Below are 12,181 nucleotides of genomic sequence, written 5' to 3' on the forward strand. Positions count from 1 at the left end.
CCATGTTCACTGCAGCATTATTTATAATAGCAAAAACATGGAAACAACCTAAGTGCCCATCAACGGATGAATGATAAACAAACTGTGATACATACACACAATGGAATACTAAGAAAAGTCAAAGAATAATAATGAATCCTTGAAACATTTCACAACATGGATGAACCAGGAGGATGTTATGCTAAGTGAAATAAGTCAGTCCCAAAAGGACAAATATTGTGTGAGTCTACTACTATAAAAAGTCAAGAAAAGGTTTTCACACAGAAACATTCTTTGATGATTACCAGGATTGGGGAGGGGAGGAGCGGAAACCACTAACTAGATAGTAGACTTGTACTAATTTTGGTGAGGGGAGAGATAATACACAATATGGGAGAAGTCAGCCCCACATAATCGAGGTAAAGGAAGACACTGAAAGGTGTACAAGAGTAAAAGGTAACAACAGTAAATACTAATACATATACAATCCTGCAACAACAATAACAACAAATAATATGTGAACAGATACATAGGTAGATAGGTAAGCTGAATGGGGTGGGAGGGCATATGGAAGAACACTCAAGTACATATGTATGTGTACATGCTCAAATATACCCATGTATGCAAAAGTGCATACAGGCAACATAGTCATGAAAAATTCATAGCCATAACCGTACACCTCCCAGGACTAAGGTACTGGGCTTGAAGGCTAGCGACCATAGTCTCAGGGGACATCAAGGTTAACTGGCATATCATAATCCATACAGACAATGTTCTACATCCTACCTTGGTGAGTAGAGACTGGGGTCTTTAAAGCTTGCAAATGGCCATGTAAGATACAACAACTGGTCTCTTCCCATCTAGAGCAAAGAAGAAAACCAAAGACTCAAGGAAACAATTAGTCCAAAGGACTAATAAACCCCATGAACCAGGGCCTCCACTAGCCTGAGACCAGAAGAACTAGATGGTGCCCAGCTATCACCACTGACTGCTCTGATGGGGACCACAATAGTAGATCATGGACAGAGTGGGAGAGAAATGGAGAACAAACTTCAAACTCATAAATAAGACCAGACTTACTGGTCTGATAGAGACTGGTGAAACCCTTGAGACTATGGCCCTTAGACACCCTTCAAACTTGGAACTGAAATCACTCCCGGAGATCCTATTATAGCCATACAATAGACAGTCCTATAAAATGAACAAAAACATCAGTGAGGAATGTACACCTCAGAACAATCAATTATATGAGACCTACAGGGCAGCATTTGCCCAAAAGCACAGTTCAGAAGGCAGGTAGGGACAGGAAAGCTGGATGAATGGACACGGGGAACCCAGGGAAGAAGGGGGAAGAGTGCTGATACACTCTGTGATTTGCAATGTCAGGAAACAAGCTGTGTATAAACTGTTGAACAGGAAACTAATTTGCTCTGTAAACTTTCACCTAAACAATAAAATGTTAAAAAAAAGATAACTTATTAACGTTTTATGTATTTCCTTCCAGTCTTTTTTCTATTCACATATACAGCTAAATTGGATCATACTGTATATTCAATTTAATCCTGCTTTTAAGCTTAACACTATACCATGAATATTTCCCCATATCCTCAAGTATTTCTTAAAAATAATCCTAAACAACCGTATGATACCCCATTATATATATAAATCAATCCTTTTATTGTTGGACCTTACAATACTACAAAAATTACCCACAATTTAAATGGTGATGTGATGAACATTCTTGTGCATAAATTTTTGCATATAACTCTCTTACCTAGAAGTAAGGCAATTGACTGTAAGACCAACTGTATAAATCTAATTTTTTAAAGCATTTTCACATCATTAGCATATTTGCTTCCTATTGCAGAGCTGTGAATTGAGCAGGGTTTTGTTTGTTGTTGTTTATTTTGATAATATACACCCAGTATAAACCCGCTGCCGTCGAATCAATTCTGACTCATAGCGACCCTATAAGATAGAGTAGAACTGCCCCGTGGGGTTTCCAGGGAGAGCCTGGCGGATTCGAACTGCCGATCTTTTGGTTAGTAGTGGTAGCACTTAACCACTACGCCACCAGGGTTTCCATACACCCAGTATACTAGGCACCTTTTAAAGAAACATATTTGTGCAAATCAATGCTTGTCTCACTCAGCCTATTTGGTGGGAACACCACGCTCATGAACTAACGCGTGGGCTAACTCTGAGCTTCTTCACTGACAAAGGGGAACCATGTTGTTACATTTTTACAGTAACAGACACTGAGAAACATTAAGCTTTTTGTCTCCTCCTCTTCCTCCTCCTTTTTGAGGGCAAGAAGGTGGAGAACTCGTAGGGTACATAGGGAGGAAGTACTGGAGAGTCAAAGAGAGAACCTGACCCGTATAAAGCTGGCTGCTGAGCCATCTGAAGTCCCAATTTCTCACTCCCAGCTCAGGGATCATCTTCCCTCTACTGCTCACTACCTTCTTTGGGCTTGTAGTTCAAGCGAGGCGGTTGCTAAGAAGCTGGGACTTTGGAATGAAATGCTGCCCTCAAACAAATGACTTCACTTCTCTAGGACTCTGTTTTGCAATCTGGAAAATGGAAACCTCAATATCACAGGGTTGTTGTGAAGATTTTATCAGTCAGCATATACGGGAAGCCCCTAACATAACACCCGGCATATAGTAGGTGCTCAACAAATGTTAGTTTCCTCTTTCCTAGCAAACTCTCCATATGGCAATAAACCTCTTTATGGTGGTTGGGTTCCCAAATTGTTCAAGGAATTTGAAATAGCTTTGGTGAGTCTGCTGTGGTATGTTCTGTCCTACGAGGTGGCCCTGAGAGTATGGCTGGCTTTAACCTCTTGAAGCTGCCCTGCTTCCCTGGGACCCTTAGCTGCTGCCTGCAAGAGGCCCTTAGGAACCCCGAGAAGAGGCAGCCCTGGATAGACTGAACCCAATGGCATGATTGCCACAAGAATCAGGAAAGGACATAGCCATTGAACTCATTCCAAAGAGTCGTAGTGTCTGGATGATGGCACCAGGAGGACCCTCCAGGAGGCACCTAGGCCAGTCTCCCTATCTCAGCTCCTATTATACAGCTGAGGAAATTGAGGCCCAGATTAGTGAAAAATGGGACTTGGTCAATAATATGTTGTTAATGCCAAGACTATCAGGAAGCACCTGCCTGTTACCCCAATCCTACCTGTTATCCCAGTTCTGGGATGATAAGAATAACAATATTCACTGGGTGCGTACTCTGTGCCCAGCCCGGTATCTCTACCAAAGAGCCATATTTTCATCATCCCCATTTTATAAATGGGGAAACTAACTTAGAGAGGCTGAGCAACTTGTACGGGTCACAGGATTTGAATTTAGGCCTGGAGCTGAAGATGGCCTTTTCCCATCCTGCCAAGCCACCCACCGGGCTGGCCCAGAGGGGTACCCAGGAGGTTTCAGAGATCAGAGGCAGAGGACACCCTCTCTCCAACATCCCCATCCCTCGCCCACACACCTGTTGGATGCCTTCTTGTTGGGCCCCTCCAGGTCGTGCTTGCGGCCCAGGTAGCCCTCCATCTGCACACTGTGCCCGTGGTCCCGCTGGGCCGGCAATGTCGTGGGCTCCTCGCCCTCGCTCAGAGGTGTGTCCAGGACCTTAAAGAGAGGCTCCGTGGCTGGCCTCTCATCCCTGCTGGACTTCTCCTCCTGGCATTCTGTCTGCTGCCCTGGTGGTGGTGGCGGCTGCAGGTCCTGAGGCTGAAGCCTCTCTTCTTCCCCCTGCTCAGAGGCACAGGGGAGGAGCACGCCTTGATGGGGGCTCAGGCCCAGAGATGGGTGTTCTGAGCAAAGCTGAGGAGTCAGCCGGCTTCTGGAGGCCTCACCCTGGCCCCTACCTCATCCTGGTACCTTACTGCTATGCGCCCCTGCCCCAGCTTGGCTCTGCCAGGGCCTGCTATGGGTACCCACTCTGGCTTGCTTCCCTAGACACTGCCCATGCCTCTGACTCCATTTGTACCCAACCCCCTCTTCAGAGAGCGGGGAGGTGGCCCCCTCTCTTTGTCCACCTATACACAATAGTAGGATCTTAGAGCTGAAGGGGCCTGAGTGATTATCTCATTACCAGTTACCAGTTGCTGTCGAGTTGATTCCAACTCAGGATGACCCCATGTGTGTCAGGGTAGAACTGTGCTCCATAGGGTTTTCAGTGCCTGATTTTGGGGACGTGATTGTTTGGTCTTTGTTCCAAAGTGCCTCTGAACGGACGTGAACTACCAACCTTTCAGTTAGCAGCTTGGTGAATTAACCTTTTGCAGCACCCCGGGACTCAGATTACCTCATCTAGGGAGGTTTCCAATGGCCCACTGCTTGGCTCCCAGCCCTTATCCCTGCTTCAGCCATGTATTCTACTTTCAACTGAATTATAGTTGGGGCTCTGGCAAGACTTCGTATGAAGACAGGGTTCTGATGCCAAGGCAGTTTGGAAACCACTTGTACTAAGGTGTTGAAGGGGAATTTTTTTGTTACCTTCAAACTGTGGCTAAAGCCCTAACCCTAAGGCACTAAGCCATAAGTGCCACTGTCCCCCCCCCCCATTCCCTGGCTAGCATGCAGGACTAACTAGTCCTGCCCCCATCATTTGACAAGAATTTGTTGGAGTAGGGTAGTGGTTCCCAAACCCCTTGCTGCCTTTTACAGTCACCTCGGGAGCTTAAAAAAATATTCCCAGGCCCCACCCCCAAGATACCGAGTTAACAGGTCTGGAGTGGGGTCAGCACATTGGTATTTGCTTATAAGCATTCCATGTGGCTCTAATGTGCAGCAAAGGCTGAGGCTCACCGGCGTAAGGAGTCATTGCCCCGGGGAAATGCTATAGCTTTTACCTCCCTGCACCTTCATGTAGGAGGAGAGTGGGGTGACCCCCTGCCTAAGCTAAGTGAGGAGCCTCCAAGGCAGTGGCATCATGCAGGGAGTGTAGGGGATGCAGATTGCACCGAGTGACACTGTCAGAGGGGGTGACACCAAAATGACTGTCTATAAAAATATCCCTGCAGTTAGTTACAACAAAAATATTTTTCATAAGCCCAGCTTACATGTATCGATATACTTATAAGGCTAAAATTCTATGCTGATTTACTTTTTGGACCTTCTAAATGTGCTCCAGTCAAACCTGTCATTGTTATCCAACTACAATGATGCTTCGAATCCTGTGGTTTCATCTGCAAATGCTACAAACAGGTGATGTTGTTTTTGTTGCTGCTGGTGTTTTCTTTTTGGTGTTTTTATAGTCATTGATTTTGTCAAATTTTCTGGTGTTTTAGCTACAGTATTGTGGTAATTAGTATTTGTGAATCTATATCAGTAAGATTTTTGAGAATGAAGTCGTAATTAAAGGGAAAGAGGGAATGATATACGGGAGTTAAGATTTACTGGTAACATTGGTACAAAAAGCATCACTAAGGATTCTGTGTGGTCTGGTATGGGAGGAGGTCCATGGGGGGAATGACACCACTGGCAACTCTAATGATGCTGCTGCTCAAGGCAAGGGAGCCACTCAGTGTTTCTACAGAATCCTGCAAGAAGGAGCGGCAGGCTCCTCATTCCCTGCTGGGCATCGCTTATGCAGAGGCCTTGCTGGCCTGCCTCTGTGCCTACTGCAGCAGAAGGAAGGGTGGGACAGGTTAGGCAGCATGGGGCAGCCAGCCTCCCACTGCCAGGTGGGGCAAGAATGGGTGGATCTCCTGTAGGCCAAACGAGCATCCAGAAAGGCAGCCTGGCTTGAGCCATCTGGCCAGAAACCTTCTCCAAAGGCCTGACTGCTGGAGGAGACAGCTCAGCAGCACAAGGTCGGAAGGGTCCCGCAGGCCCCGTGAGTTAACCATGTTTGGACTTCCAAAGGACCAAGAGAATCAGCAGCCCAGGAGGCTCAGGGCAGCCACAGGCAGTGCCTCCTTCCTAACCCCAGCAACTGAAGATGGAGGCCCAGAACAACACGGGGGAGGAGAGGGAAGGAGCCAGGAAAGAGCAGACCATGCTCTCCTCCCTGTTGGGGGTCCTTCAGCCTATGCGTCAAACTGAACGACAGGAGGGGAGGATCTGGGTGCCATAGTTGAAACTTTAAACTGCAACAGGTAGGCTTCATAACACCTGAATGTGATCAGGGTCTGCCGGAGATGGCATTAAGGAAAGAGAAGGGGCGATTCAATGGAGATTCTTGAAGGCTAGGCCATGATTCCCAGTATGGCATGGTTTTCCACCATTTTGTCATCTGATCTGATTTTCTTCTGTGTTATAAATCCTGTGATGTTAATGAGGCAGGATCAGAGGCAGTTATGTTAATGAGGCAGGACTCAATCTACCAGATTAGATTGCACCTTGAGTCAATCTCTTTTCAGATATAAAACAGAGAAGAGAGTAGAGAAACAGGAGGACCTCATACCACCTAGAAAGCAACAAGAGCAGAGCGCATCCTTTGGACCTGGGGTTCCTGAGCTGAGAAGCTCCTAAACCAGGGGAAGATTGATGACAAAGACTTTCCTACAGAACCAACAGAGAGAGAAGCCTTCCAGAGCTGGCACCCTGAATTCGAATTTCTAGGCTCCCAGACTGAGAGAATAAATTTCTCTTTGTTAAAGCCATCCACTTGTGGTATTTCTGTTATAGCAGTACTAGATGACTAAGACAGCAGTGGATGGAAGAAAGATAAAGATGGTTATTTTTGTACTCTATTGAATTAGGACTGTTCAATAAAGAGGTTATAAGTAAGATTTCATTTAAAGAAAGGGTCATGTGGCTGGAAAAGTGAAAACCACTTAGTCTAATGTCTTCAATCTACAATGAGAAAACCGATGCTCAGAGAGGTTCAGTGACTTGCCCAAGGTCACACAGCTAATAGGTATGGGATGCAATTATAAGCATGCACTCCAGAATTGGTCAGGCCTGAGTTTTTATCACATCTTTAGGGTTTTCTTTTTCTACCTTAGACCTGCTTGTGGGTTGTGGCTGGACCATCCTCATCTTTGTGCATCTTACAGTATTTGCTTCTTAAAGTGTCTGCAGTGAGCCTGCATTGGCCACAAGGATCTGGAAGCCCCAGAGCTCTGCCTGGATCAACCTCCAGCACAGATGGCAAGTAAGAGTGGGAGGCATGGGGCTGGAAGCCTGGGTTAAGGGTCTTTCTGTGGACCTGATCAGGCCAACCCTTTGACTTGGGTGAATAGCTCAGGGAGATGGATTAATGCAGAGATTGAAGCCTCTTTTCACGTTCCACCCACCTGCCCCTCCCCTCCCCCGTCCCCCCACCAGCTCTAGCCTCAAGCCCAAAGTTGGGCCTGCTCTTCCTCCAGGAGACGGGAGGTGGAGGGGGGCAGTTTCAGAGAACTGGGCATGGCTATGCTGCTCCTTCTGGTGACAGGCCAGGGTCCTCCCTACCCTGCCCTGGGGTCTCAGGGAAGATGCTGGAGCCCAGAGGGGAGGGACACCCACCAGGCCCTCAGCCAGGTGTACAGCTCTCATCTGGCCTCTGCCCTCCTGAGCCTGGCTTTGCTGGAGACCTGCATGTTATTTTCATTCCATTTTTCTTCCTTTCTGAAATTGTCCCCCCAAAATAAAGGCGGATTTTGGAAACCCTTGTGGCACAGCAGTAGCGGTTAAGTGCTATAGCTACGAACCAAAGGTCAGCAGTGCTATAGCTACGAACCAAAGGTCAGCAGTTCGAATCCACTAGGCGCTTCTTGGGAACCCTATGGGGCAGTTTTACTCTGTCCTATAGGGTTGCTATGAGTCAGAATTGACTCAACAGCAATGGGTTTGGTTTTTTTTGGTTTTCGCCAGGACCTTAATCCCACCTTCCTTCTGTTTTCTCTTAATGGGTGCCGGCACATTCAGAGGCCATGACCAGTGTGATCAAAAGTTATATGCCTGGGTTATAAGTTGCCTTTGGAAAATGAGGGGTTTCCAACATATGCAAAGATTTCTTCTGTGCTCCTGACTGTTCACGCAGAGACATTTAAAATGTATCCTGTCCCCTCCACCCTGTAGGCCAACGCCTGAGGAGAAGGAACCAAGAATAAGCGTGGGAGATGGAGTGCTTGGCGCAGCTGCCCCCACCCAGGCCCAGGGCTGGCAGGGTTTCCTTCTTCCCTGGGCTGGGGAGGGGGCACAGATGAGAATGGTGGGGGTGGAATGAGGGTGGGGAACAGGACAAGAGGGAAGGGGCTTTTGGGACCAATCCTTTCATCCTCCCCTCAGCTCCTGAGGGAGGTAAGTCAACTCTCTGGGGAGAAGGAGGGGGAGCAATGTGGGGAGGGGCATGACAAGGGATTTCTCCAAGACACCAGACTGGGCTCTCGGGCAGAAGCGGAACCCTTCTTTGGGCCCCTCTCAACCCTTCCCCATTGTGCTCCTTTGGACTTCAGACATAACCCTGTCCAGGATTCAAAACCCAGGTATTGGGTCAGACATGCATGGCATGAAGTCTCTGGTCCTCTATTTGGGTGCCGGGGGGCTTGGGGAAGTCACAAAAACTTTGGGAGTCTATTTCCATCAACATTTAGTGGGAATAATCCCAGTACCTACTTCACAGGTGATTTGGAGCATTTTAAATTGAGACAGCGCCAGTAAATGTCAGCTCTATTATGATCCTTCACTTCCTCCACACCCACCACCTCCCTCCTGGGGGCTTTGCTGAGCAATTATTGTGGCTAGTGTCCTACATGGCTAGTGTGACAATTTCAAACACCCCTTTCTCCCTGGAGTAGGGGACACTCAGGACTGAGACCTGGGGGAGTGGGGACCTCAGCCACGGGCAGGCAGGGCCTCACCCCCGCCTTCCTCAGCCATTTTCAGTTGGAACACTCTGAGGCTTGACCCGGGAATGAGGAACCATGTGGGCTGGCACACTCTTCATGGCAGTGCACAAGTGACCTGAGCACCCCCTACAAAGGCTGGAGGGGGAACTGAGGTGAGGGGCCCAGAAAACAAAGGCTGAAGTCATCAGATAGGACGAGGAAAAACACTGTGCTACTTAATGGAAGGTTCTGATAATACACAATCGGATTTTTTATAAAAAGTTCAGAACTTTGTAAAGTCAAGACTCCACAGAAGACTGCATCTGGATATACATCAAGGTGGCCAAATCTTTTTCTGAAGGAAAACATTTTTTAAAAATATTACTCTTGGTGTTCCAGTCTGCACAGGGCAAGTGCACAAGGCAGTGGACAGTGGATTGAAAGGGGAGCCAGATTTCGCAGCAGCTTTACTCCCTCGGGAAACTCTGGTGGCATAGTGGTTAAGAGCTATGGCTGCTAACCAAAAGGTTGGCAGTTTGAATCCACCAGGTGCTCCTTGGAAACTCTATGGGGCAGTTCTACTGTGTCCTATAGTGTCACTATAAGTCAGAAACGACTCCATCCGAAAAAAACCCAGTGACAACTCATAGCGACTCCACAGCAGTGGGCTTTTTTGGGTTTTAGTCTCTTGGTGTAAACCCTGTGATAGCCTCAGGTGAGCATGTGAGACTTGAGTAGAGCTCTGTTTATCTTGCAATTCATAGGAGATAAGAAGGGTCCAAGGAGCCCTGGTGGCACAGTGGGTAAAGCCATTGGCTCTTAACCCAAAGGCTGGTGGTTCAAACCCACCGGCTGCTCAGCAGGAGAAAAATGTGACAGTCTGCTTCCATAAAGATTTATAGACTTGGAAACCCTATGGGGTCAGTATGAGTCAGAATTGACTTGACAGCAATGGGTTTGGTTTTTGGTTTTGGAAGAAGGTTCCTCCTGAAAAATTTTTTGGGGCCTTGTATTTCTAACCAGACCACTGGGAGAATAATGTAAATAGAGTCAGCAATGGGGTCCTTATTAGGGAAACAAGCCCCATAGGGGCTGGGGTAAGGTGGCCAGTGATTAGGTAGGTGGGGGGCAGGGGAAGCTGATGGGGAAAAACAGGCTGTTGGAATTCTGGAGCTGGGAAGGGGCCTTGGGGTCATCAGGTTTGATCTCTGCTGTTACTGATGGAAAAACTAAGTTCCAAAAATCATGGTGTCCAGCTGGAATCACACAGGAAGTTAGTAGTCGAGCTGGAGCAAGGACCCAAGACTTTCGCATCCCTGTCCATAGAATGCCTTTCAAGTTTGAAATCCATGCATCACAAGGCAGCTGGCTGGGGGTGGACACCCAGTGTGGTGAAGGAAAAGAGGCCGCTAAGTGGCCTTGACAGAAATCAGCCCATGACCTGGGTTGCTTGGGGCCCTGACTTGAACCTACTGACAGAGTGAGCTCAAGGCCTTTGCTGTTGAATTCATCCTGGCCTCTTTCTAGGCCAGATTCATCCCAGCTGAGCAGCTAAGTGGATGAACCACAGTCCAGGTCAAGCTGGCAGCAGGGGTAGGGCAGAGGGCCCACCTAGGGTAGATATGGCTGTGTGTTGTCATCTAAGGGGGAGCTGGGGACCAGAGGGGAAGAGGTGACTGTCCTGCAGCCCCTGGAACTGTGCCATCATCTGATATGGAGAATCTGCCTTCCCAGCAGGCAGAGAGATCTGCAGACAGCAGAGCGCCAAAAGGGGGGATGCCGGCTACTCATGTGGCTGAGCTGTGGGTGTAGGGACAGGCAGGTTCTGCCAAAAGGCACTGTGTAGATGAGATGATCTGGGGTTCCCTGCTGCTTTAGCCTCAGGTCATTAAGAAGGTGCACAGATTACACCTACAGCACTGACGGGTACCCAGTGCACAAATGTCACTCAGAGGAGCTGGGGCACACACTGAAGGAAGAACGTCCAATGACTGGAAGGAATTACGGGAGTCAGGTTGGGGTGGCAAGGCGAGCCTGGACCACAGTGTGAGTGACAACATGAGGGAAATTGCCCCGGCAGGGGGCCTGGGATGAGAGAGGCACTGTCTGCCTGGTTCTCTGGTTTGGGGAGGTGTCCTGGTGGTACAGTGGTTAAGAGCTCAGGCTGCTAACCAAAAGGTCAGCAGTTTGAGTCCACCAGCCACTTCTTGGAAACCCTATAGAGCAGTTCTACCCTGTCCTATAGGGTCACTAAGAGTTGGAATCAACTCAGTACAGTGGGTCTGGTGTTTTTGGTTTCTGGGCAGGGAGGTGTCTGGGAGGAGGGCTTGTGCACTTGCTACTGGGATCATGTCAGAGGAGGGCAGGGGACAGATGGCACTGGCTACAGGTTGGGGGTCAGCAGAGGAAGACAGGACACAGACAGGGGAGCCCTTTAGGACCTCACAGGACAGAGGTCAAACAGGGAGAGATCCCAGGCTCCTGAAAGGCAGGGGACGGCTGCCTCAAAGTCTTGTAGAGGGGACTTGTAACCTTAACTTTTTAGGGTCCTGCCTTGCTGGCTTGGATGGGAAAAACACCCAGAGGGTTTTTTGGGTGGAGGTATCCTCCACGGAGGGAACTCAAGAGGAGAAAGATGTGGGCAGGGTGGGTAAATTTCTTCTCTGGAATAAGGGAATTGAAGATGTATTTGCACACTCAGCCAGCAGGTGGCGCAGGGGACAGCATACGGACAACTAACAAGCTCCCGGGAGAAAAATAACCTGGTGTGGGACTATGGGGTCTTTTGGAGGCTTGAGAAGATGCTCAGTGGGCCCAGATACATTTACAAGCAATGAAACACAAGCAGCAGGAGCCCCTCTCTAAAGGCAGCGCTGGTAAGAGAGAGCCAGAGCACTAGGATGCATCCCCCAAGCAGAGCAATGTGATGGTCTTCCCCACATGTCACAACACAGCAAGGCCTGAGCCAAGTGTGTTGGGGGTCTCGAGGTAGGGGGACTCCAGGAAGGGTGGTTTGGGAGGGCTTTGTCCACAGACGTTAGGGTTCACATGGAGGATGCTTCTCTTAAGAGATGAACTAACGTGGGGGATGGAGAAAAAATGGAGGGAACCAAGACTTAAATGATCACCTACTAGATGTCAGATGCTTTAAGTACATTATCTTTTCCAGTCCTCACCCTGCCTCTATAAGGCAGGTACTGTTACTACCCCTATTTTACAGATGAAGGAAACTGAGGGCCAGGGAATTTAAGTAACTTGCCCACAGTCACGCACCTAGTTGAGTGGAAGGCTGAGCGTGCAGGTCTGGCCCCAAACTCTGTGTTCATCCTGCTAAGTCCTGCTGCAAGTAAGGGGCCTGGTACCATTACTCCAGAGAAAAGCTCTTTTCAAGGGGTTCATAGTCTAAAGATGACTCTGGCTTATGTAAAACATGTA

The 12,181-nt window shown here is 48.4% G+C and overlaps 1 protein-coding gene across 1 annotated transcript in view; it reads right to left on the reverse strand.

Moving 5' to 3' along the window:
- SPTB (spectrin beta, erythrocytic) overlaps positions 1-12,181 on the reverse strand; it is a 136,698-nt gene that overhangs the window by 3,484 nt on the left and 121,033 nt on the right. Inside the window, exon 33 of the mRNA XM_049898202.1 lies at positions 3,475-3,737. Within this exon, the coding sequence (XP_049754159.1) occupies positions 3,475-3,737 (263 nt within the window). The remainder of the gene's footprint in view (positions 1-3,474; positions 3,738-12,181) is intronic.

The sequence above is a fragment of the Elephas maximus genome, chromosome 10 (assembly GCF_024166365.1).
Source record: "Elephas maximus indicus isolate mEleMax1 chromosome 10, mEleMax1 primary haplotype, whole genome shotgun sequence".
NCBI lineage: Eukaryota > Metazoa > Chordata > Mammalia > Proboscidea > Elephantidae > Elephas > Elephas maximus.